Source organism: Lactuca sativa, chromosome 7 (genome assembly GCF_002870075.4).
Source record: "Lactuca sativa cultivar Salinas chromosome 7, Lsat_Salinas_v11, whole genome shotgun sequence".
Lineage (NCBI taxonomy): Eukaryota > Viridiplantae > Streptophyta > Magnoliopsida > Asterales > Asteraceae > Lactuca > Lactuca sativa.
In genome coordinates, this window is record NC_056629.2 from 155,415,571 (window position 1) to 155,440,499 (window position 24,929).

The 24,929-nt window shown below is 36.1% G+C and overlaps 1 protein-coding gene across 1 annotated transcript; it reads left to right on the forward strand.

Moving 5' to 3' along the window:
* The first annotated feature begins 22,039 nt into the window (after positions 1-22,039).
* On the forward strand, positions 22,040-24,095 carry LOC111899992 (probable cinnamyl alcohol dehydrogenase 1). Its single transcript, XM_023895880.3, has 5 exons — positions 22,040-22,211; positions 22,299-22,412; positions 22,697-22,924; positions 23,008-23,447; positions 23,713-24,095. Exons 1-5 carry the CDS (start codon positions 22,123-22,125, stop codon positions 23,916-23,918), a joined length of 1,077 nt encoding a protein of 358 aa, XP_023751648.1. The 5' UTR covers positions 22,040-22,122; the 3' UTR covers positions 23,919-24,095.
* Positions 24,096-24,929: the final 834 nt, after the last annotated feature.

Here is a 24,929-nt window from a genome sequence, read left to right on the forward strand (position 1 = left end):
CTAATCCAAGCTTCAATGTCATGATGAACTTGACACAAGTTGGATGGTTTGGAAGAAATCAATTTAAAATGCATCCAAATGTACAGTTTAATGACGATCAAATTAGATGGAATGTTTAGTTGACTTATAATAAATTAACCCTAAAACCCAAGATGATAAAATACAAGCTGCTAAATCCCAAGCAAATGAACTTTGCACAAGTTTATAAGTTGTTTTTGTTAGCTTGTTACTCTTGCTACTTTAGTTAAATTGAATCAATGGTTACTATGTTGTATAATAGGGAAATGATTTTTTTAATATAAAAAAGAACAAAAAGATAATTTTACTAATATATTAATTTAACTATTCATGGAAAAACACTCCTCAAGGGGGACGTTAGTCAAGGGCTGTATCGACTTCTAAACATCTCCAATAACAAGTCTTCCAAATTGGCTTTCACTGGTGTTCGAACCTTTATTCATGGATGGCATAAACGCCTAGCTCATCCTCACGAGCCTCTCTTGAGACACCTCATCTCCTCGTTTCAGTTACCTGTTAGCACAAATAAGTTTCCCACAGTCTGTGATTCTTGCCAGCCGGGGAAAATTCATAGACTACATCTTCCTTCTTCACATGTTACTTCTACATCCCATTTGATTTATTGTACTCAGATGTTTGGGGGCCCTCGCCCGTATTTTCACTTAATGGAAGTCGATATTTTTTGCTTTTTGTGGATGATTGTACTAAGTTTGTTTGGATTTACTTTTCGTCCCAAAAAATCTCAAGTCTTTTAAACTTTTGTTCAATTTCAACAGATGATTAAAACCCAATTTAACAGTGACATTAAAGCACTTCAAACCAACTAGGGTGGAGAATTTCGCAATGTTTCCACCTTTCTTACTACTCATGGTATTAAACACCGTGTTTCGTGTCCCTATACACAAGAACTGAAAGGTGTCGTCGAAAGATGCACCCACATAATTGTTGAAAAGGGTCTTACCCTTTTAGCTCAATCTTCTCTTCCACAAGTTTTTTGGGAACACGCTTTTAAAACAGCCACTTACCTTCACAACAGAACAATCACACCCATTATCGATTTTAAATCACCTTTTCAAATTCTTTATGCAAAAAATCATGATTACACTTTTCTAAAAAGTTTCGGCTGCCTCTGTTATCCGTTCTTAAGACCATATAACAATTACAAACTTGATTTCGCTATCTACCCTGTATCTTCATCGGCTATAGCATGACACACAAGGGTTATCTCTTTTTTCACCAGCCATCATCTAGAATTTATGTATCTCGCCACGTGGTTTTCAATGAGGATGTCTTCCCTTATGTGTCTCTTACGCCTGACGCAGACTCAAAAAATCCTTCTTCCCTTACTGAACTCACATCTCAACTATTGTCTCATGCATCTGCCCTCCTACCTACCTATCCTCCCCCTTCTTCTCCCTTCCTAATCCTTCTTCTTCCACACCTTCTCCTCACCCCACTCCTATCCAACAAACTTTCCTATCCCTTAATATCAACAGTCCACTATCAGCTCTCGCGCTAAACATCAGCCCTCTACCTCTCATTATAGAATTGCATCTCATAACACTCATACAATTGTGACGCGTGCTCATAATAATTCTCTAAAACCAAGGGTATTTCACCCCATTATCTCTACTTCACCCAATTCTGAACCTCGTACCTTTTTCCAAGCCATCAAACATCCTTGTTGGCAGCAAGCAATGCAAACTAAATATGAAGCTCTCATGAGAAATAACACATGGTCTATCGTTTCTTGTCCTACTAATGTAAATGTTGTTGGTTGTAAGTGGATATACAGGATTAAAAAGCGAGCCGATAGAACAATAGAGCATTACAAAGCACGATTGGTGGCACAAGGTTTTAGTCAAGAGGCCAACATTGACTATTTTGATACTTTTAGCCCTGTTATTAAGCCAACCACCATTCCTCTAGTCCTCGCGATCGCTCTCTCTCACGGTTGGTGTATTCGACAGCTTGACATTAACAATGCATTCGTAAATGGTGATCTTTCAGAATCTGTATACATGAAACAACCCCGAGGTTTTGAAGATCTATATCGTCCTACTCATGTTTTCCGCCTCAACAAAGCTCTATAAGGCATCAAACAGGCTCCTAGAGCTTGGTTTAACAAGCTAAAACAGTACCTGGTTGCTCAAGTTTTCCGTGCATGTTAATCAGACACCTCCCTGTTTGTCCACCTCAACTCAAAATTCATCATCTATATTCTGGTCTATGTTAATGATGTCAAAATAAAAGGAAACAATGGTGATCTGATTCAACGCTTCATACATCAACAAGATAAGGTTTTTGCTCTAAAGGATCTTGGTCGACTACATCATTTTTTGTGGTTACAAATCAGCACAACAACTACTAGCCTAAATCTGTCCCAACAACGCTATATTGATGAAATTCTTCATCGCAGCCATATGCAAAATTCAAAACCTTTATCCACACCAGCCGATCTGAATTCTAGACTCACACATGATGGTGAACCATTTCATGATCCCACTCTGTTTCGCCAAATTGTGGGATCTCTTCAGTACGCCACAATCACATGGCCTGATATAACTTATGCAGTCAATCGGGTGTGTCAATTCATGCACTCTCCAACTACACACCATTGGCAAGCTACAAAACGTATCCTAAGGTACTTAAAGGGAACAACTCATCACTGCTTACAATTCACCCCAACCAAAGCTAATTTTCTTCTTGCATATTCTAATGCTGGGTGGATTTTAAATTAAGAAGACAGTCGCTCTCAATACGGTTATGCCATCTTCCATGGATCAAATCTTATAAGTTGGACTTCCAGAAAGCAACGTGTGGTGGCTCGCTCAAGTATAGAGGCAGAATACAGATCATTAGCATATACCATTGCAGAACTATTGTGGCTAAAACAGTTGATTCAAGAACTTCATGCTCCTATTCACAATCCACCTTTACTACTTTGTGACAATGTGGGAGCAATATTCATGAGCAAAAACCTAGTTATTAGCACTCGTTCAAAGCATATTGCCCTAGATTTTCATTTTATACGCGAACAAGTTGAAGTTGGTGCCATAAAAATCTGTTATGTATCCTCTATTGACCAGCTAGCGGACATATTCACAAAGTCATTGTCTAAAGATCGAGTTACTCTTCTTCATACCAAGCTGCAAGTGCGTCCCGTCCTTGAGCTTGCTGTTGGCTGATAACAAGGTGCAAAATATGGTCAACTTAATTTTGAAATCCTCTTGTATTTTACCTGGTCTTTTGTATTTAGTTAGATATCTCTGATATTCTTCCTAATGTATAAATCCTGTGTACCATCAATGTATTACACACACTGATTTGATCAATTTAATATACATTCAATTGTTTATATGTTGTAATTAGTCGATTAGTTGCTTTTAAGACAAAGCCGAATAGTCACTTTTAATTTGATTAAAATATCAAGCATAGATCGATTTTTTATTCTATTACTTGGATAGGTTTATTTCTCCTTTTAATATTTATCTTTTAATATTTATATTTTGTATTTTATGTTAGCTTCTTGTTAGTATTAAATATTTTTAATGAATACCATGAGTTTCCAAACTTCCAACGCCGTCAATGGACATCTATATGGTATTTTCAAGTGGGGTGACTCGATCTTCAAAACTAGCTCGTATCCATTGGAATGAAAAATTTTATATTTTAATTTTTTTTCATTAATCTTATGATATTTATTGAACGAAAAAGGGCGTGGCAAGAACTTCAAAAATTATTTATATACTTTCTTTCGGTTTGCTTTGTTTATTGAGAAGAATATCTCATCGGTAATCCCAAATGATTAATTTATAGTAAATTTGCGTGGATGAGAAGGTTGAGTCGCAAGCAAGTGCTTTTTCAAATAACATATTAGTTGAAAGAATTTTGTTATTTGATTGTCGTTTTGGTTTTTAAACATGTCGTTTTAGTTTTATGTGCGGTTTGACTTCATCGTGGCTCATCTGTACTACTATCACAACAAGCAACCTCTTTCATTTTTATTTTATTCTTTTTGGCAATCTTTAAAATTGTTTTGATTTCGATAAATCCCAATAAGGTTATATTACTATATATCATCTCAATGCAAGTTAAATGAGCATCATAAAACTTCAACCAAGACTATACTCATTTACTATTCATAATAGATCAAAGGAAAATCGAAAAGACAACTAACTTGTCTAAAAGAATAAAAAAATCCACAAGCTCAATGTGATCTTACAAATGCAATTTGTTGATTATTGAATTTAAAAGTTACCAAAGACTCCACTCGAAAGAAATGAGACCACAACTTGGGAAACCCTCACATTGTCATTGATGGATTTAGACCCAAATGTGTTGTAGGAATATAGAACCTACGATGGTTTGAACCAGACATTGAGTCCAAATTCCTCTACTTAGAGCTTCGAGTTCGATACTTTTAGTTTTTGTCAAAAATTTCGAGTATTTTCTATTTAGTCATATACATCTCATGTTATAAACATATCATACTACAATGCAATAATTTAGGCCATAGTTATTAATTAAATTTAATTGCATTCGTGTATGTGAAGAATAAAACCATCCTCATATATAGGGACATCTCCTTTTAATTTTGAAATTATTGAGTACTACTACGAATTTTTTCTCATTGCATGTGCACCTATAGTACCAACTTGATATGACACATCGACAATTTTTATTAAGTCAAGTCCAATAAGTTATAGTTGATATAGGAGTAAATTACATCAATGGTCCCTATAGTTTAGGATAATTTGTATTTTTGGTCCCTCACTTATTTTTTTAACTTGAAAGGTCCTTATTATTTGTTTTTGTTACACACTTGGTCCATACTATCTGTTTTTGTTACGTGTTTGATATCTATCTAACCTAAAAAACTATTATTTAAATAGAGAAAAAATAATAGGATAGGTAAGGTAAAGTGAGATGGTGGGGTTTGGGGTGTGTTTATTTAAATAAATTAAAAAATCAATAACAAAATAATATTTTTAAATAAGACAAATATCAAGCACGTAACAAAAACAAACAATAAGAACCTTCAAAGTTAAAAATATAAGTTAAGATCAAACATACAAATTATCCTAAATCATAGGACCAGTCGTATAATTTACTCTTGATATAATTGGGCAATTATTAGAACCCATTATCTCAAATCACAGAATCAATAGTTTTATATTCACTCGATCAATTATTTGAATTCCTAAACTAAAGTACGTGTCATGTTTATTACATATATAAATAGTATGACTCACGATTGATATAATTTTTAACTTACATTATTAAAATTCAATGTATTATTAATTAATACCAAAAAGTTTTTAGTCGAGCGGCATAGATCTTATCTATTTTTTTTCTTAAAGTTAGAGAATTCAAGTCTCATCGACATAAATGAAATTTAAAAAGTAGTTTAAAAATTGATTGATTAGATTTATCATTCACAAAAGTTATAATAAGATTTTACAATCGGTCCATTTAATCTTTTTTACTCATTTATTAATTTGTCATCACATCCTCATAACCTGGAACAGCTTAAATAAAATTAATATATTTAATTTTTTATTACAAACATATCATCATATATATAAAAATGTGATTTGGAATTATGAGATGGGATTGTGAGTTGGTAGAAAGGTTTGTATTTATGTTTTGAAACCCACTCAGATGGTGGCTGGTTACGACATTACGTGCACTAAAGCTAAAGTAGTCGGTCACCTACAACACCCATGACCCAACACTAATAAAAATCATTGATAGTAAGTTTTTAGGATCGAATTTATTCTTTTTAGATGAAGACACATTAACACACACAAATCTCATCAAAATATGGTTTACGGGAGTTAAGAAATAGACAGTCTACCAATAGTAATACAGTAGTTAGATTTCTTTGTCTATATTTTACAGAACCGAAACAAATGGTTTCTAAAATATTGGAATCGGAAACGGATTCGGCTATATTGGTTTAAATATTATACTTTTATTATAAATTAAGTTAAAAATATCATTTGCATTTTTTATAAACTTTCAAAATATCAAATTTATAAAAGTTATTATTTTAATTAATTTTAATAAGTTAAAAACTATAAATAACTAAATAATTAATTCATATTGAAACAACTATACTATCATCATTTCTATTTTCATACTTTAAGCTTGAAATAGGTAAATATTTAAATATTTCTTTATTTCCAATGCCGCACCTGTAACCTCTATTTTTCCAAGTAGGCCTTATTGCTAAGTTAATTATTTAAAGGATTATTTAAAGGTTTAAGAAGTGTTGATTTAAGTTAAATATTTTTCAAGTTATTTTCGTTATAGGAAAGATCAAAATTCACTATGTGGTATTGGAATATATGGTTTATTGGAGAACCTATTCATTCTTTTGATTAGGCTTTAAATTTAATATTTTTCAGGTTAATCACAAGAGTGGATGTAGGATTTTACGGTAGGATTTGCACGATAATAGAAAAAATAAAAATTTTCAAAATTTTTTCCACTGCAGCCAAAAAAGTTAGGGGTTCTCGATACTACCCTAGACCCCCTAGATCCGCCCCTGGTTACTCATGTGAGAAAGAGAAGGGTGCTACTTAAGTATAAAGTGGCATTGGTGTTATAATATTGTTTTGAGACTTTGCTAGTTTTTATGATTTGACATTATATTTTAAGAATTTTAAAACAAATGGCTATTCGACTCAAGGGAGTGGTGCTGTTTCTACCGTATTTTTTGCCACATAGGCAAAGGAACACTGCCCCTATACGATTTCGAGTGCGGTTAGGCTGCACCTCACCCCTTTTTGGCCGCGTATTTTGATTGGTTAATGGTAGATGACCGTCGAACGGTCAAATACGTTAAGATTTATTTATGTTTTTTCTTTCTTTCCTATAAATTAAACCATCTACTTCATTTGTTCAAATCAAAACCAGACTTTTACATTTCTCTATTGCTTTCTCTTTCAAAATTAATAGAAAATATCATCTTCTTTATCTTCTATGGAATTTCAAGTTATTTTTTATGTTGTTATTGTTTGTGCTCAAATTGCGGAACAAACATATGACGCTTTAGGCGATAATGCAGCAGAAAGTTCTCAACAGAGAACACGAAGATATATTTGCAGAAATCGTGAAGAAGCCAACCAATGTTTGATAAATGACTACTTTCAAGAGAATGTCACTTATCAATGATACTATTTTCGTAGGCGCTTCATAATGTTCAAACGTTTATACAAACATATAATTGAAAATGCAACTAGGGAGTGATGTTTTTTACAACAACGTTCCGATGCTAGGGTACACCCGATTTTACTCCTTTAAAAAAATGCATGGTCGCACTTCGTCAGTTAGCATATGACATTATGCCTGACGCATTGGACGAGAGTTTTAGGGTGTCTGCTAGGACTGCACGAGATAGTCTCTACTATTTTTGCAAAAATATGATTCAGTTTTATGGTCCAAAATATTTACGTAAGCCTACACGTAATGACATCTTACAATTGCAAGCTTGTCATGCTAGTGTACATGGGTTTCCTGGAATGATAGGAAGTTTAGATTGTCTCCATTGGGCATGGGAAAATTGCCCTACCTCACACCATGAGAAATTTACCTGAGGTGATCATGCTCACCCAACGATCATACTTGAAGCAGTTGCATCATAGGATTTGTGGATTTGGCATGCTTTTTTTGGTTCTCCCAATTCGATTAACAACATCAGCGTTCTTAATCGTTCACCTATATTTAACACCATATACAACGGATATGTACCAGATTCTTCTTTCGAAGTGCATGGAACACCATATAAGTATGATTATTATCTTGTTGATGGGATCTATCATGAGTATGCTATGTTTGTTAAATCATTTACGTATCCACATGGTTCTAGACGGAAAAAAATTCAAAAGAGCTCAAGAAATAGCTAGGAAGGATGTCGAGCGTGCTTTTGAAGCTCTTAAGAAACATTGGTTTATATTGAAAAACTATAACAACCCAAATTTTCAAAAGAAAATTTTCATTTTTAAATAGTCAAAAACATTTTCAATAAACCATAAAATCTCAAGTACATTTGTTTCCAAATTCATAACATCAACAATATTATTCCAAACATCAAAGTGTCCCATAAAAACGTCTGAGAGAGAGAGAGTGCATGTTGTGTCATCAAGCCTTACCCTTGCCCTTAGGCTCATATGTACCTGAAACAATCAACAAACTGTAAACTAATGCATAGTGAGTTCCGCAAAGCATACCCCACACAATCCGCATAATCATATTAGCTATAAAAGCTGGATAAACCACATTAGTGATGCATACAACATATAGGGATGTTGTGGGCTCGTCCCCAGGGTCTTACTCTAGGATGCCATGGGCTCCCCACATGGTCTTACACTTAAGTGTCATGGGCTCTCTCATAGTCTTTAATAGGAAATCCATAGGCTCTCCACATGGTCTTACATCCGGTTGTTATGGGCTCTCCTATGGTCTTTAGTTGGAAAGCCATGGGCTCTCCATATGGTCTTACATCCAGGTGTCATGGGCTCTCCCATGGTCTTCCATACAAGCATACCACATATACAAATAGCATACTTCCTAGGATATAACCAACTATCATGAATTAAAATATAACTTCAGCTAGTATACCACATATCATAAAATGGGCTGGCCTTGGTGCCTTCGACTCATTGGTATAGCGAGGAGACTCACCTCTCATGAATGTTGAACTAACAAGATAAGATTAGATAAGTCCCAACGCACAGCTCCAACTCAACTTCCTATAATCATCATGTGATTAACTTAGCACAATCCCGAAATACCATAAATACCCTCAAAGTCAACCATGGTCATAGTCAAGGTTAACATTCCATGTTGACCTCAACTCATCGAGTGCATCCAGCAACTCGTTGGGTTCCTTTAGAATCCATAACTGAAATCCGGAGTCAACTTGCCGAGTCACCTGAGTAACTCGTCGAGTTCCTCAATGTCCAAGGGCCAAAAACTTTTCACCGAAATCTCTTAAGCATCTCACTGAAATCACTTAGGATCCTGAAAATGAGAAAACCCTTCCCAACTCGTCGAATTGGCTAAGCAAGTCGTCGAGTCCCTTCAGCCCTTTTTGTGTTCAGTCCTTTCCAGTGGAATCCAAGGCTCCAAATTATAGATCCAACACCTTATGGTGTAGTTACCACGTAAAGTTGCAAACTTTACGTGCATGCAAGGCCTCCTAAGGCTAAAACACTAAAACTAGGGTTCATACAACACTTAGGACATGGAAAAGGGTTTAGACTAGGTAAAGGAAGTAACTTTATGTCATTGAAGACCTAGAGGTTTCCAGATCTGGAACCATATCCTTATGACAAGTCCAAATCCAAGCGTAACACCCTCTTTGCACCTAAATTGGTCATATTCTTCCATAATATGGGATCTAAGCAAAACGAGATCACGGTAGCAAGTTTTTACCTCTAAGTGGATGCTAACAACAGGTAGATGTCGGATCCAAAGCCTTCTCCTCACTTCAATCTCTTCACCCTCCAAGTTTCCTTCCAAAAATCCCAAGATTTACTCTCTAAATATCACACACACACACACATACTCCCTAAAGCACCAAAACACGGCTAGGGTTTCTCTCTAGACTGTAAGAATGATGAAAGAGGCTACAAATGAACCATAAGTTCTTTAAATATGATACAAACCCCTAAAATTTAGGGTTTTCCTTTACAACGCCTACTCGTCGAGTACGATCTAAATCCTGCGTCCTCATAAATGATATCTACTCGACGAGTTGGAGCTCCCCAAATCGCCGAGTCCCAACACAAAACCCTAAAACTTAGAAAATTAAATGATACCTGGAACAGTTGTTACAAATATCCCCCACTTGAACTAGACTTCGTCCTTAAATTTTGCTGACACAAATAAGTCCGGATAGTGATCTTGCATCTCATCCTTTGGCTCCCATGTCTATTTGGAGCCCTTTCGGTGTTGCCATTGCACCTTTACTAACTTCACCTCCTTGTTTCAAAGAACCTTGGTCTTCCTATCCATAATCGCAATATGCCTTTCAATGTAGTTCCGGCTATCGTCCACCTGAATGTCATCCATAGAAACAACCGCGACCTCGTCTGTGACATACTTTCGGAGCTAAGAGACACATGGAAGGTGTTGTGTATCTGGCTAAGCTTGTCCGACAGATCCATGTGATTGGCCACATTGCCTACCCGGGCGGTAATCCTGAATGGTCCGATGTATCGAGGCCCTAGCTTAACCCTCTTTCAGAACCTAATGACACCCTTCCATGGTGACACTTTTAGCAAGACGAAATCCCCCACCTGGAACTCAAGGTCCGATCGGCGCCGGTCAGCATAGCTTTTTTGACGGCTCTGTGTGACTCGTAGCCGGTTGTGTACTTGCTGAATCAACTTGGTAGTCTTGAGCACTACCTCAATGCTCCTCATGACTCTGTGTCCAACCTCGCCCCAACAAACCGGGGTCATACACCTCTGATCATACAACATCTCAAACGGTGGTCGGTTGATACTAGCATGATAACTATTGCTATATGAAAACTCTGCTAGTGGGAGGTATGTATCCAAACTCCCTCCAAAATCCAACATGTATGCCCGAAGCATATCCTCAAGTGTCTGGATCGTCCTCTCACTCTGGCCATCTGTATAGAGGTGGTACGTCGTGCTGAAATGCAATTGAGTGCCCAGTTCCTCGTGGAAATTCCTCCAGAATCTAGATGTGAATCGAACATCCTGGTTAGAAGCTTCTGACATTGGCACCCCATGCCTAACCAACACCTCTTGCACGTAAGTATCCACCAATTTCTCAATGGAGATGCTCCAGAGATCAAAATAAAGTGGGCACTCTTCGTCAACCTGTCCACAACCACCCATATGGCATCCACACCCCTCGCCGTCCTTGGTAACTTTGTGATAAAGTCCATAGTGATCTCTTCCTACTTTGACATGGGAATGGGTAGCGACTGAACCTTTCCATGAGGCCGCTGATGATCGGCGTTGACCTACCGGCAGATCAAGCACCGCTCCACAAACCAGGTGATCTCCCGCTTCATACATGACCACCAGTAACTCAGTCTCAAGTCTCTATAAGTATTTGTAGTCATTGGATGTATAGAGAACTTGGAATTGTGTGCCTCCTCCAATATCTTCTGCCTAACCCCTCCAGACGTTGGGACCCACACTCGGCCACACTGGGTTAAGAAACCCCGACCATCCCGGACAAACAAAGGGATATGTCCTCGTATCCGCTCTGACTTCTAATTTTCTTTCTTCAAACCCTCCACTTGAGCCTCCTTGATCATATCCAAAAATGGAGAGATCAATGTCATCCATAAACGAACGTTCCCAATCGGGGAACCCGCCGTCTTGCGACTCAAAGCATCAGCCACCATGTTGGCCTTCCCAGGATGGTATAAGATCTCGTAGTGATAATCTTTCAGCACGTCCAACCACCTTTTTTGTCGCATGTTAAGGTTATGCTAATCCATCAAGTACTTCAAACTCTTATGGTTAGTATAAATAGTGCACCATACTCCATACAAGTAGTGCCTCCAAATCTTGAGGGAAAATACAACTTCCCCTAATTCCAGGTCGTGAGTGGGGTAGTTCGCCTCATGAGGCTTCAGCTGTCTTGTGGCGTAAGCAACCACATGCCCCATCTACATTAGTATGCGCCTAAACCTGAGATCGATGCATCATAATACACTACCAAATCATCCAGCCCCTCAGGTAGTCAAAAACATTTCAATAAAACATAAAATATCAAGTACATTTGTTTTCAAATTCATAAAATCAACAATATTATTCCAAACATCAAAGTGTCCCATAAAAATGCCTGAGAGAGAGTGCGTGCCACGTCATCAAGCCTTGCCCTTTCCCTTACGTTCATATGTACCTGAAACAATAACCAAACTGTAAGCTAATGCTTAGTGAGTTCTTCAGAGCATTCCCCACACAATCCACATAATCACATAATCATATTAGCTATAAAAGCTACATAAACCACATTAGCCATGCATACAACATATAGGGATGTCGTGGGATCGTCCCCAGGGTCTTACTCCAGGATGCCATGGGCTCCCCACATGGTCTTAGACTTACGTACGATGGGCTCTCCTGTGGTCTTTAATAGGAAAGCCATGGGCTCTCCACATGGTCTTACATCTGGTTGCTATGTGCTCTCCCATGTAGGAAAGCCATGGGCTCTCTACATGGTCTTACATCTAGGTGTCATGGGCTCTCCCATGGTCTTCCATACAAGCATACCACATATACAACTAGCATACTTCCTAGTTTTATATAACCAACTATCATGACTCAAAATATAATTTCAGCTAGTGTACCACGTATCATAAAATGGGCTGGCATTGGTGCCTTCGACTCATTGGTATGTTGAGGAGACTCACCTCTCGTGAATGCTGAACTAACAAGATAAGATCAGATAAGTCCCAACGCACAGCTCCAACTCAACTGCCTATAATCATCATGTGATTAACTTGTCACAATCCCGAAATACCATAAATACCCTCAAAGTCAACCCTGGTTACAGTCAAGGTCAACAGTCCATGTTGACCTCAACTTGTCGAGTGTATCCAGCAACTCGTCGGGTTCCTTCAAAATCCATAACTGAAATCCAGAGTCAACTCGCCGAGTCACCTGAGTAACTCGTCGAATTCCTTAATGTCCAAGGGCCGAAAACTCTACACCGAAATCTCTTGGACGAAATCTCTTAAGCAGCTCACTGAAATCACTCAGGATCCTGAAAATGAGAAAACCCTTCCCGCCTCATCGAGTTGGCTAAGCAAGTTGTCGAGTCCCTTCAACCCTTTTTGTGTTTACTCCTTTCCAGTGGAATCCAAGGCTCCAAATTGTAGATCCAACCCCTTATGATGTAGTTACCATGTAAAGTTGCAAACTTTATGTGCATGCAAGGCCTCCCAAGGCTAAAACAATAATACTAGGGTTCATACAACACTTAGGACATGGAAAAGGGCTTAGACTAGGTAAAGGAAGTAACTTTATGTCATTGAAGATCTAGAGGTTTCCAGATCTGGAACCATATCCTTATGACAAGTCCAAATCCGAGTGTAACACCCTTTTTGCACCTAAAGTGGTCATATTCTTCCATAATATGGGATCTAAGCAAAACGAGATCACAGTAGCAAGTTTTTACCTCTAACTGGATGCTAACAAAAGGTAAATGTCGTATCCAAAGCCTTCTCCTCACTTCAATCTCTTCACCCTCTAAGTTTCCTTCCAAAAAGCCCAAGATTCAGTCTCTAAATATCACACACATACATACTCCAGAAAGCACCAAAACGCGGCTAGGGTTTCTCTCAGGACTGTAAGAATGATGAAAGAGGCTACAAATGAGCCATAAGTTCTTTAAATAGGGTACAAACCCCTGAAAATTAGGGTTTTCCTTTACCGCGCCTACTCGTCGACTTGGGGCCTTCTGAACCGTCAAGCAGGATCTAAATCCTGCGTCCTTATAAATAATCTCTACTCGATGAGTTGGAGATCCCCAACTCGTCGAGTCCCAGCACAAAACCCTAAAACTTAGAAAATTAAATGATTCCTGGAACAAGTGTTACAAAAATCAGCATTTTATTTCGGCAAGGAAAAACTTCAAGAAATCATGTATACATGTCTCATATTGCATAATTTTATTATTAAAGACGAAGGAAGAGCGATATGTGCATATGGAGAGGAAGAAACCATGCCCAAGACACAACCAATAGAAATTGGCGGTGACGAGTATATGAACAAGAGAGAATAGATACGTTGCACTAAAACATTTCACAATCTTCACACGGACTTGGTGGAACACATTTCCGGGATTCAACACATTAATCATAATTTGGATCCACCGGATCACTCGGAAGATGACTTCTTGGAGAACGGCTTTATGTAGTATGGTTTAATTATTTTATTTGTGTTTTTTTTTAATTATTTTAATCGTTTGATGTGTGTTTTTTTAAGTTTGTAGGATTTTTTTTAATGTCATATTTGTTTTTTTGTGTGGTAAAAAGTGATGTGGCGCAGATGTGGCAGTGAAGGGAGTGCGGTTTCGGTGGCACCACTCCCTCTAGCTTTATGTTATTTAATCAAAAAATGGGTTTTGGATGTCTAAACCGTATTTTAAAATTGAAAATTTGTTTGTAAATTTGGGATGTTATAAGTTTGTGTTAGGGCCTATTTGGATGAATGTTAGAATTAGTCCAAACTTAAACTAAGGTTTAAAAGCTTTTCATAAAAACATTTTTAGAAATAACTTCATAAATGAAGGAAAGGTACGATGACTACAATCAATAGAAACTCAGAAATGAAAGTGATTCTCAACATATCCATAATTATCTTGTATGTTATTTATGAAGTTGATAGATATGCATGTTATAATATAGGCTAAGGATTTACAAAAAAATTACATGTTAGAATCCGCTGATTACTAAAGATTCCTTCTTGCCTAAGATGTTGTTTCTTATCTGCTATTTGAAGTGTATGATAATATTGATGAGTGGTTAAGTGAATGTTGTAGTGTTGTACATAGTTAGAACCAAATAGCTTTGGAATTTTTAATTTGGCCTTATTGCTTGTTTCTTGTTTGGTTGTTTTTAGTGTTATAAAACTCAGCAAACTCGGGCGAATAGTCAGCTGAGTACTCGGACTTGACCTCTTATTTAGATGAGTTAAGCCAACTCGGCCAAATAACTCATAATTTGGCTAGCCTCGGTAAAAATAAGTCCAACTCTGACCAAATCGGTTAACACACATACCAACTTGTTCAAACTCGATCAAATGTTCAAAATTAACTTAAAAAGAGGGAAAAAAACAAGAATTTCAAGATTAATATGTATTTTTAATACTTTTTCTAATATACTAACCCTAAAGATAAAGAAAGATACCGAATAAACGATAGAGCTAACAAAAATCGATCCAACCCCAACACAACCTAAACCCAACCCAAAATTAGCGGGTTGGGTTGAGATTTTCAACCTATTTAAGTTAAATAGGTCAACCCTCTTAACCCATTTAATTAAATAGGCTGGGTTGGGTAAAAATTATCAACATGTTTTCAACCCATCAACCCATTTAACTTTAATATATATTTAATTTGATAATTATTAGAATATTATCATGTATTGATCAAAATATTAATTTATAAATTAAAATATTGTATTATTATTTATGTTTAAAAAAATACAATCCTAATTCCTATCTTTTTTCTTAGCACCAACAATACTAGTCACTCTTCGAAATCACTTTGAAATTAAACATTTTTAATGTTATTTGAACAATTTATATGTATTTGTAAATTGGGATTATGCTTTTGTCATACATTGAAACTTTATTTACGTTTGGAACTAATTTAAGTAGTGTAATATTTAGTTAATTTATTTATTTTAAATGGGTTATCCCAAGTTTAATCAGTTTATGTAGTAAGTTGAGTCGGGAACTACATAAACAGGTCAACCCGGTGACAACCCATTTATCTAAAATATTGGATTTTGTTGGAAATTTCAACCCATTTAAATAAACAGGTTGGGCTGTGTTGAAAACTTCAAGAAAATTAATAAATTGGTTGAACCCGAACCCAACCCAAGTCAACCCATTGCCAGCTCTAATAAACGAATTGTATATGCTTTCCTCTCTTTCATTCTCATCTACAAGATTCTTATGATTAAAACAATAACGTCCCATTTTCACAAACAAATTTTTTTAATTATGGTAAAACACTGATTTCATAAGACCCAAGTTAAGAAAACTCATTTGTTAGAAATACAATTATATTAAAATTGAATCAATATAAGGTAAATACAGAACTCCAATGTGGTTGATGAATGTGTATAATCACACCTTTTCCTTCCCACGATCATCAAAGGTACCTAAAAAATGTTTTATCCTCAACTATTGTAACATTCGGAACCCTAAGGTACAAAATTCATTCATGTTTTGCATTTTGACCATTAACCTGTTGACCCGCATCTTTGGAGTCTCACGACATAAGACATAAGGTCTCACGACGTGAGTGTGACCTAATGACCCCAAACCCTAATTTTTAGGTATTTAAGGGAATGAAAGGCTAGGGTTATCCACCCTCAACCTCTCTTACCCTCTAAGCCTCTAGAAACCCTAGATTTCGTTTAACCTTGAGTTATTTGGCATTTTTCTTGTGGAAAAGAAGGAAAAGGAGAGAAGAAGACACATCTTGGGAAGGAAGTTGCTTTGGATCACCATCGTCATCAGTTCTCATCTTTTTTAGACCATTCGTAGGTTCTGGGTCAGCAAAACTAGACTTTACCTGAGAGGCTCTACAGATGGCGATGAGTTTCCTCACTGTGTTTAGCAGGTTGAAGGCATCAATGTTGGCCCATGGTTTGATATGTTAGGATGCTAGTTGTCTGCGTGACTCTTGCATGTGTTATGTGTTTGTATGTTTACCTGGCGGGGCCCAATGACTATCATGTATGCTATTATCTTTGTGATTATCGCATGTGTTTGTATGATTATATGTTTATATGTATACCGGGCAGGCCCGATGCCAGGCGGGGCCTGATGACTGACAAATCTGTTTACCGAGCGGGGACCGATGATAGGCGTGGACCATTATATATTTTATATGTAATGTATGTGGTATTTTGCGGAACTCACTAAGCTTTGTGCTTACGATTTTCATTTTATGTTTCGAGTACTTCTAGTTCGAAGGGGAAGAACCCAGGATGATAGCAGTGCACACACCACATCGCACTACATGTTATATTACTTTGATGTATTTGGATGTTATTGATACACTTTGATTCACTATGGTTTTGATGATGTTGTTTTGGATAATTGTTTTATTAATTTAAAAATCGAAATTTTTAGTCTTAAATTTTGGATCGTTACAAGTTGGTATCAAAACCTTAGTTTGAAATTCAAACATACTCTCGGGTGTGCCTGAACTCAAACTAAGGGTTTGGTAAAAAAAAAATTCAAAAGAAATGTTTTATAAAAAGGATTTTCTAATAATAGAAAAAGGTGTGGTGCATGAAATAGACCGAGCTCAAGTAAATTATCCCAAAAAACCCATACATGTTTTATGATATGCTTTGATTTGTGAATAAGTGAATCACATGCTAGTTAGGGATAAGGATCTACTCAAGATTTGCATGATAAAATGCTAGGAGAGATGCCATTATATGCCTACTGTATTAGCTTGTAGACTTTCATGCCAGTACTAATCAACCAATGATAGGATGACCTGTTTAGGTTATACTTGTTCTGATTACTCAATTATTGAATGTTGCTTGCTTTATAACACACTCATACACTAGGATACATATTCTTAGCTGATGTGTATGCTTTGTGTTAGTATGCTCTTATTGGGTCAAATCTCATCATGTATGTTGATGCATCATGAAAACAAGAGTGGCGACAAACCATAAAAAAAGGAACTAACTTCAATAAAAATAATGAAACATGTCATCTAGAAGATTTACCACACAATAAGAAAGACCTTATATAACATCCTAAAATTTATAACCAAAAATTTCCTTTTATATTAGATAAACAACCAACCAATTCTTGTTCATAGACAAACATAATGGAAAATCAGAGTATATCATCAATATCTAAAATACATCGGATTCAATAATGCGGAAAACATGGTGTCTGCAATACAATTATCTCGAGCTCTTCCCCTTTGAACCAAAAGTACCCGAAACATAAACTGAAAACCGTAAACACAAAGCTTGGTAAGTTTCCCTAACATACCACATACCATACATACAATGAGAATCGCCTGACATCCATCAGGCCCCGCCCGATATAGATTTGATCGTAACATGCCATGGGCCCCGCCCAACACATTCATCAGGCCTCGCCTGGCATCGAGCCCCACCCGATATGCATACAAACATATACTATACATGCAAGAGTCACACATACATCTAACATCCTATAAACATAATCAACGGGTCGGCATTGGTGCCCACCAAACACTATGAGGAGACTCATCTCCATCCGCTTATAAACAAATAACACTGATGTTGCCGAACCAGAAAATCCCCGCACTAAATCACAAATAATAAAACCATAATTAATAATTAGGCCATAAACTTTAACCGCGAGTCTAAATCGTCAATCCCGACTCTTAGGGTAAAAGACCATTTTACCCTTACTTGACTAGGCCTAACTAATCACAGCCTAAAGCCCAAAATGGTCCAAGGCCCAAAAATGACCCAAATCCATAAAGACCTAAGGCCCAACTATAGCCTAAACCCATAAGGACTTATGGCCTAATAATGGACCAAACTAGTTCAAGGCCTAAAATCCTAGCTAGTGAGTACGTTAAGCATGCAACCAGATTACACCAAGTGTACAAGTCCCAACATCGAGGAAGGAATGGTACTCAAACCAAGTACATGCAACATACTCAGAAGTACGCCCAACGTACTAATCAATGTCTTATTCTCATATACATGGCTTAATCCCTTAATACCTTAATGTCTAAGCCTCATATCTACTAATAAGGTGTTAATCCATAAAGTTGGAAGCTTTAAGCCTTTGTATCGCTCCAAGAGGTCCAAATCCTAGATCTAGCATTCTTCTTTCATAAAATGAACATAAATTTTTTCATGGTTGGCCCTCAACCATCAAGATGCAACTTTATCATCAAGGAGCCTCAAAAACATCAAAAGAACCGCTCAAAGCTTATGGAGTATAATTTACTTACAATAACTCATCCATGGGACCTAAATATGCTCCAATCTCAACTAATCTTGGATCTAAGCATAATATAACCAAGGTCAAGACTTTATACCTCCTAGAGGCTAAGAAGGATGAATAGACTCTGGATCTACAAGCTCCAACACAATCAATGATCCTCCACTAAGCTTTTTCTTCTTCAAGATGCACCAAAACACAATAAAATCACTTAAAAACTCAAAATTCACACAAATGGAAGCTAGGGTTTCATGAGGGTGTCTTCAAGGAAATGGGGGTTGATGAGAGGGCAGCCTCATGGTATGTAATGATGCTTAAAAAGGGTCCAAACCCTAAAAATTAGGGTTTTCCCATGACTCGAGTACATTAACGTACCATATGTACGCCCATCGTATTAGGGGAAAACCTCGTGTCTAAGATGCAGCAAGGTACGCCCGCATACCTTGGTTACGCTTGGCATAAGAACCTAAATTGCAAAATTTAAAGCCAAGAAAATAAATGTACCTAGAACAAATGTTACACCTTAGGTTAAAATGGGGTATTAAAACCAAATATGGGACAAATCATGAAGTACTCTCATATGAGGCAATGCTCATATTTAAGGGTTATGCACAACAACAATGTGTACACTTTCAAGAAACGTTACCACCAGTGGAAAGCTTCTATATGGTGTGAATGATTTTAGTAATCGCACAATAGTTAGTTTATCAGTTTAATGGTTAACCAATATTTCTTAATGAATACCTATTGGAAGAGATTTTAGTCGATCAACCACAAAGCTTCATTAGCAAAGGAAAAGAAAAGAGAGTCTATAAGTTACGTAAAGCCCTTTACTACCTTAAATAGGATCCCACGAGTGTGTTATAGAAGAGTTGACAAACATCTAAAGTAGGACTTCTAGTGAAATGGTTCTTGAATTTACATCTCATATGAAAACAAATTTAAGATGAGCATCATGGGACTATTGCATTATTTTATCAAGCCAGAAGTACGAAAAGATGGATATAGGATATTTATTAGTCAAGTTAAATATGCAAGAAAGCTTTTCAAAAAGATTGGAGTGACACATTACACCACACTAGAAACACACATTAATGTAGATGAAAAATTAAGCCTAAAGATGGAGAATGAGGAATTGACTTAACAAGGTTCAAAAGTATGGCAGGATACTAAATATACTTGACCTACATGGGATTTATCATTGGATTCTTAGTTGGAGTACTTTCAAGATTCATACATCATCCATTTAAGAACCACTTTGGAGCTTCAAAAAGATTTTTTGAAGTATATGGTTGGAACGATGGATTTAGGACTTTGTCATACACATGAAAAAAGGTTAAATTAGTTAGTTTTTCAAATTGGGCAAGATGTTCAAATGATCGAAGAAGTATATCAACTAACATGTTCAAAATTGGTTCAAAAATGATTATATAGAGCTTCAAGAACCAAGACATCATTGCATTATTAGGTATATAAGTCAAATATATAGCATCATAGACACATTTTTTCACTTCATCCACAAATTGATAGCAAACAATGGTACATAAGAGGGACTCGCTGACCTTCTCAAAAACACTTTACTTGTTGTAAAGCTCACATATTTCAGGGACAAGTTAGGAATATGCAAATTTGAATCAAGGGAGGAGGACGTTAATTCAAAGTGTGAAAAAAATGCTATGTTGCAGGAATTGGTCTTGGCATCCGATTAATCGGTTGGTGGCCTTGAACCTATTATGATTAGGATGCTTGGCGGAAATTGGTCAAACTCGGGCTTGACGATCCTTGGCAGTCCTCGGCGACTATATGCGGAAAATATTTAAAAAATTCAAAATTTTTAATTTTCAAATATTACATCAAAATATTAAATTTTCAAATTCTTAAGTTTTTAAATTTAAAAAGATTACACTAAAATTTTCAAATTTTCAAATTTTGTAAATTTAAAATTTTCAAATACTTATTTTTTTGGATATATTAGTTTTTTAAATAAATTTATGAATAATCTAGGATCCCCGATTAATCGCTGTCTAATCCGATTAATTACTTAACGTCAGTCGACCACCGAGCTACCGTCGATCGATTTTCACAACTATGAAACATGAGGTTGACCTAGTATGAGGCAATACTTTTTGGAGTCGTTTCAGTTTTGATTAAGTGGAGATTGGGTTCTAGTTTTTTAGCATAAAAGTTTACATTGTTTATGTAATCTATAATTCTTTATCAAGGCAAATCAATATAATAACACTCAATATCAAGGATGTTAAATCGTGATTCTGATTATATGATTGTATAATTCTACGACCTCACTTAGGTAAATCGGTCTTGATAATAAGTGATTCATTTTATCGGATAAGGTCTGAATAGAACCATAGGATTGTATCATAAGATCATAAGATCATTACGATTTTTTTTAGAAATATATATAATATTTTGTATTGAACTAAGTACATCAAATTTTGTGATGAGCTCTAAAAAATTATGTTTGAATTATTTATTATTAAATAATAGATTGAAGATCATGTTTTAAACTACTTATAGTTAACATGATGGTTAAATGATTGATGCAAATGTATTTTTTTATGTTTTAAAAAGTTTTTGTAGAATTTTACTTATTATGTTTTAAAAAGTTTTTATTTATTTTTATTTTACGATTTTAATTCGATATTAGGCTTGAAGGTGTAGACTGCGGTTTCAAGCCGCACCCTTGCTACCTGGACCGTCAACACCGCCTACTGGGTGCGGTTTCCTGCGGTTTTGGCCGCAGTGTGGCTAGAAATAGCCGCATCCTCTTTCTTCTATCTTTTTATCTCTGTGTCTTTCTCTCTTCTTCTTTCTCTCACCTCTTTCTTTCTCTATCATGGTTTCCACTCCCCGGGTGAGGTAAAAAACTATACTTTATGTGGTAAAAATGATGTGGCTCCTATGTGTCAAAGGAAGGAGTGCGGTTCCTGTGACACCCTCGAGCGTTATGATGATTATGATCTTACAAAATAAAAAACGATCATATATTTTATATATAAAATAGACATCTTGACAACTTTATTCTTATTTATTCCAACGACGGTATATTTCAAAGAGACAACCTTGCTATGAAAATAATTAAATAAACGAATTAAAAAAAAAAACGTAAAACTGTTTTTTTCCGTATACTAAAGGGCAAAAGGGTTAGATAAAAAGATTAATTGTGATTGTGTCTAAATAAAATAAAATCAAGAAACTTTATGAAAGAAACATGGAGCTGACTTTAAGACGAAGAATCGGTAGTACACCGGGCCCCCGCATTGTGTGTGTATATATAATATAAGCCTTTGTGCCTACCATCTCAAACATACATTCTCTCTCACCTCAAATATACCTCGCTGCGAATCTCTGTGTGTAAGAAACACCGGAATCTGAAATGGGAAGTTTGAAAGAAGAGAGGAAAACAACCGGATGGGCTGCCAGAGATCCTTCCGGCGTTCTCTCTCCATACACCTTCACTCTCCGGTACCTTCCTTTACATACAAATATCGATATACTCATATACACATGTGTGTATAGATATACATAACTGAAAATATATGTATGTGACAGAAATACAGGAGCAGAAGACGTGTTGATAAAGGTCATATGCTGCGGAGTTTGCCATACTGATCTTCATCAGATCAAAAATGACCTCGGAATGTCGAATTATCCCATGGTTCCAGGGTCAGTCTTCTTGATTTCACCCTCTTCTTGTTCTAAACAAAATATAAACTATTGTGGGAAGTTATTTCCAGTTATGTATTACGAGATAAATGATTTACAAAAGCTTAATGGGTGATGAAGATTGAATTTATGTAATCTTATATATCGTATTTGAGTAAAAGGAAATCTGGATTTTTTGAGTGATGTGTATGTGTTTACAACCTCGAAGAATGGAGATAAGTTACGTTGTTAATATTTTAATATATTTTTTTGGTAATGTTTTGCTTTCTTGTTGGTGGATACAGACACGAAGTAGTAGGTGAGGTAATGGAGGTGGGACCGGAAGTCACCAAATTCAAGGTCGGCGATTGCGTCGGAGTTGGGTGTCTCGTCGGAAGTTGTGACAGCTGCCGCCCCTGCAAGGCGGATGTTGAGCAATACTGCAACAAAAAGATATGGTCCTACAACGACGTCTACAGTGACGGCAAACCCACTCAAGGTGGCTTCGCCGGCTCCATGGTCGTCCACCAGAAGTAATTTCCGATCAACCTCTCTCTCATAATGACAAATTACTAATAACTAGAGATTGATGATTATATTTTTGAAATATATACAGGTTTGTGGTTAAGATACCGGAGGGAATGTCGCCGGAGCAGGTGGCACCCCTACTTTGCGCCGGAGTGACTGTTTACAGTCCATTGAACCACTTTGGGTTGACCGGGAGTGGACTAAAAGGAGGTATACTTGGGCTTGGTGGGGTAGGACACATGGGTGTTCTAATAGCCAAAGCCATGGGACATCATGTTACTGTGATCTCTTCTTCCGACAAAAAGAAAGAAGAGGCCATCGATGTCCTTGGAGCTGATGATTACCTCATCAGCTCCGATATTACAAGGATGCAAGAACTAGCAGATTCATTTGATTACATTATTGACACAGTACCCGTACACCACCCACTCGAGCCAAGCCTCACTTTGCTCAAACTCGATGGCAAATTGATCATCATGGGTGTCATCAATGTCCCTTTGCAATTTATCTCCCCTCTTCTCATGCTTGGTTAGTTCGTTATATGTTTATATAAGTTTGTTTATAATATCGACTAGACATAGTCACATGAATTTTGTTTATACAACGAAGTATTCTCTCCGGACCATAAAAGCTCTTTTGAAAAGAAAATATTGACTTCACATATCTAACAAGAAATCATAATCAGACTTAGCATATCTAGGGTTGTACCATGTTAAGTGAACAATGTCTATTTTGTCTCTTTATATGTTAGGAGTAATTTGATCTAACTTTTAATATTGTGTTTTTTTAAAAGGAAGAAAAACGATTACTGGAACCTTTATTGGTAGCATGAAGGAGACACAAGAGATGCTCGAATTTTGCAAGGAGAAAGGAGTGAGATCCACAATTGAAGTTGTGAAGATGGACTATGTCAATACTGCGATGGATAGATTGGTCAAGAATGATGTTAGATATCGGTTTGTTGTAGATGTGGCCGGCAGCAAACTTGAAGATGAATGAATGAAGGGAGATACAAAATTAAATACAAAAACAAACACTTTCAATCTTGTATTCGGTTGACAAACGAGTGTGACAATGTTGTAATTTTCAATTGTGTTGATGTAACATTAGAAATATAAGAATTTTATTGATGGTTGAAATAATATAAACTTTAATGATATGAGATGCTTTTGGTGAGTTGGCGTGTTTGATAATGTGTTTTGTCCACCTAATATTGACATGCAATCATGGAATATCCTAAGCCTAATAAATAAATAAATAGATTAAATTGGTTGTACGTATGATAATAAAATGACATCATGATGTTGTAACATATTTAGCAGCCAAAAAAACAAAAGATAAATTATATGAAGATTTATTCTAGGATGCTTTTTCATTTCGAATATTAAAACCTCTCTTACTGATTTTTCTTGACTCCACATATTTTATTTTAAAATTACTTTAATAGACTAATGTAGTTACCAATATTTCTCGGTTGCAATATTTAATTTATCTGAAATAATTAAATATCCTTCGTACTTTTTCATGGTATTAATTTTCCTATTATTTTTAAATATGGCAAATATAATAAAAATATATTAATTTATTAAATATGACAAGTGTCAAAATCCTGAATATATAAGAAAATAATAGAAAGGAAAAAAAATGTCTCTTAATTTTAACAGGAAGAAGTACATATTAAATATGAGTTATTTTTAGAATAGATGTTTCATCTAAAATTTCTAATTAATGCTATAGTGGACTTTGCAAGAGTTCGTTGTATTTGCCGATACTGATAATGTTGTAATTAAAGGTTGCAAAAACTGATATGAAACATTAAGTCAATATAAACTTGATATGGAATAAATGAGTTTGAGTAAAAGATTTCAATATGTTTAAGTAAATTGATTAACATGATACGAAACGAAAACTAAATGCGTTAAGTTTATGATTAAGGGATCAGATGCCAGCGAAGATTCTTCTTGACCTTTTTTTCCTCGTTCAATGAAAGAAGATGATTGGACTACGGTT

Bases quoted from the DNA above. Each gene is read 5' to 3' on its own strand.
- LOC111899992 (XM_023895880.3), top strand. From the start codon at position 22,123: ATGGGAAGTTTGAAAGAAGAGAGGAAAACAACCGGATGGGCTGCCAGA. The intron at 22,212-22,298 runs GTACCTTCCTTT...TGTATGTGACAG, and splicing joins CCATACACCTTCACTCTCCG to AAATACAGGAGCAGAAGACG. The intron at 22,925-23,007 runs GTAATTTCCGAT...AAATATATACAG, and splicing joins TCCATGGTCGTCCACCAGAA to GTTTGTGGTTAAGATACCGG.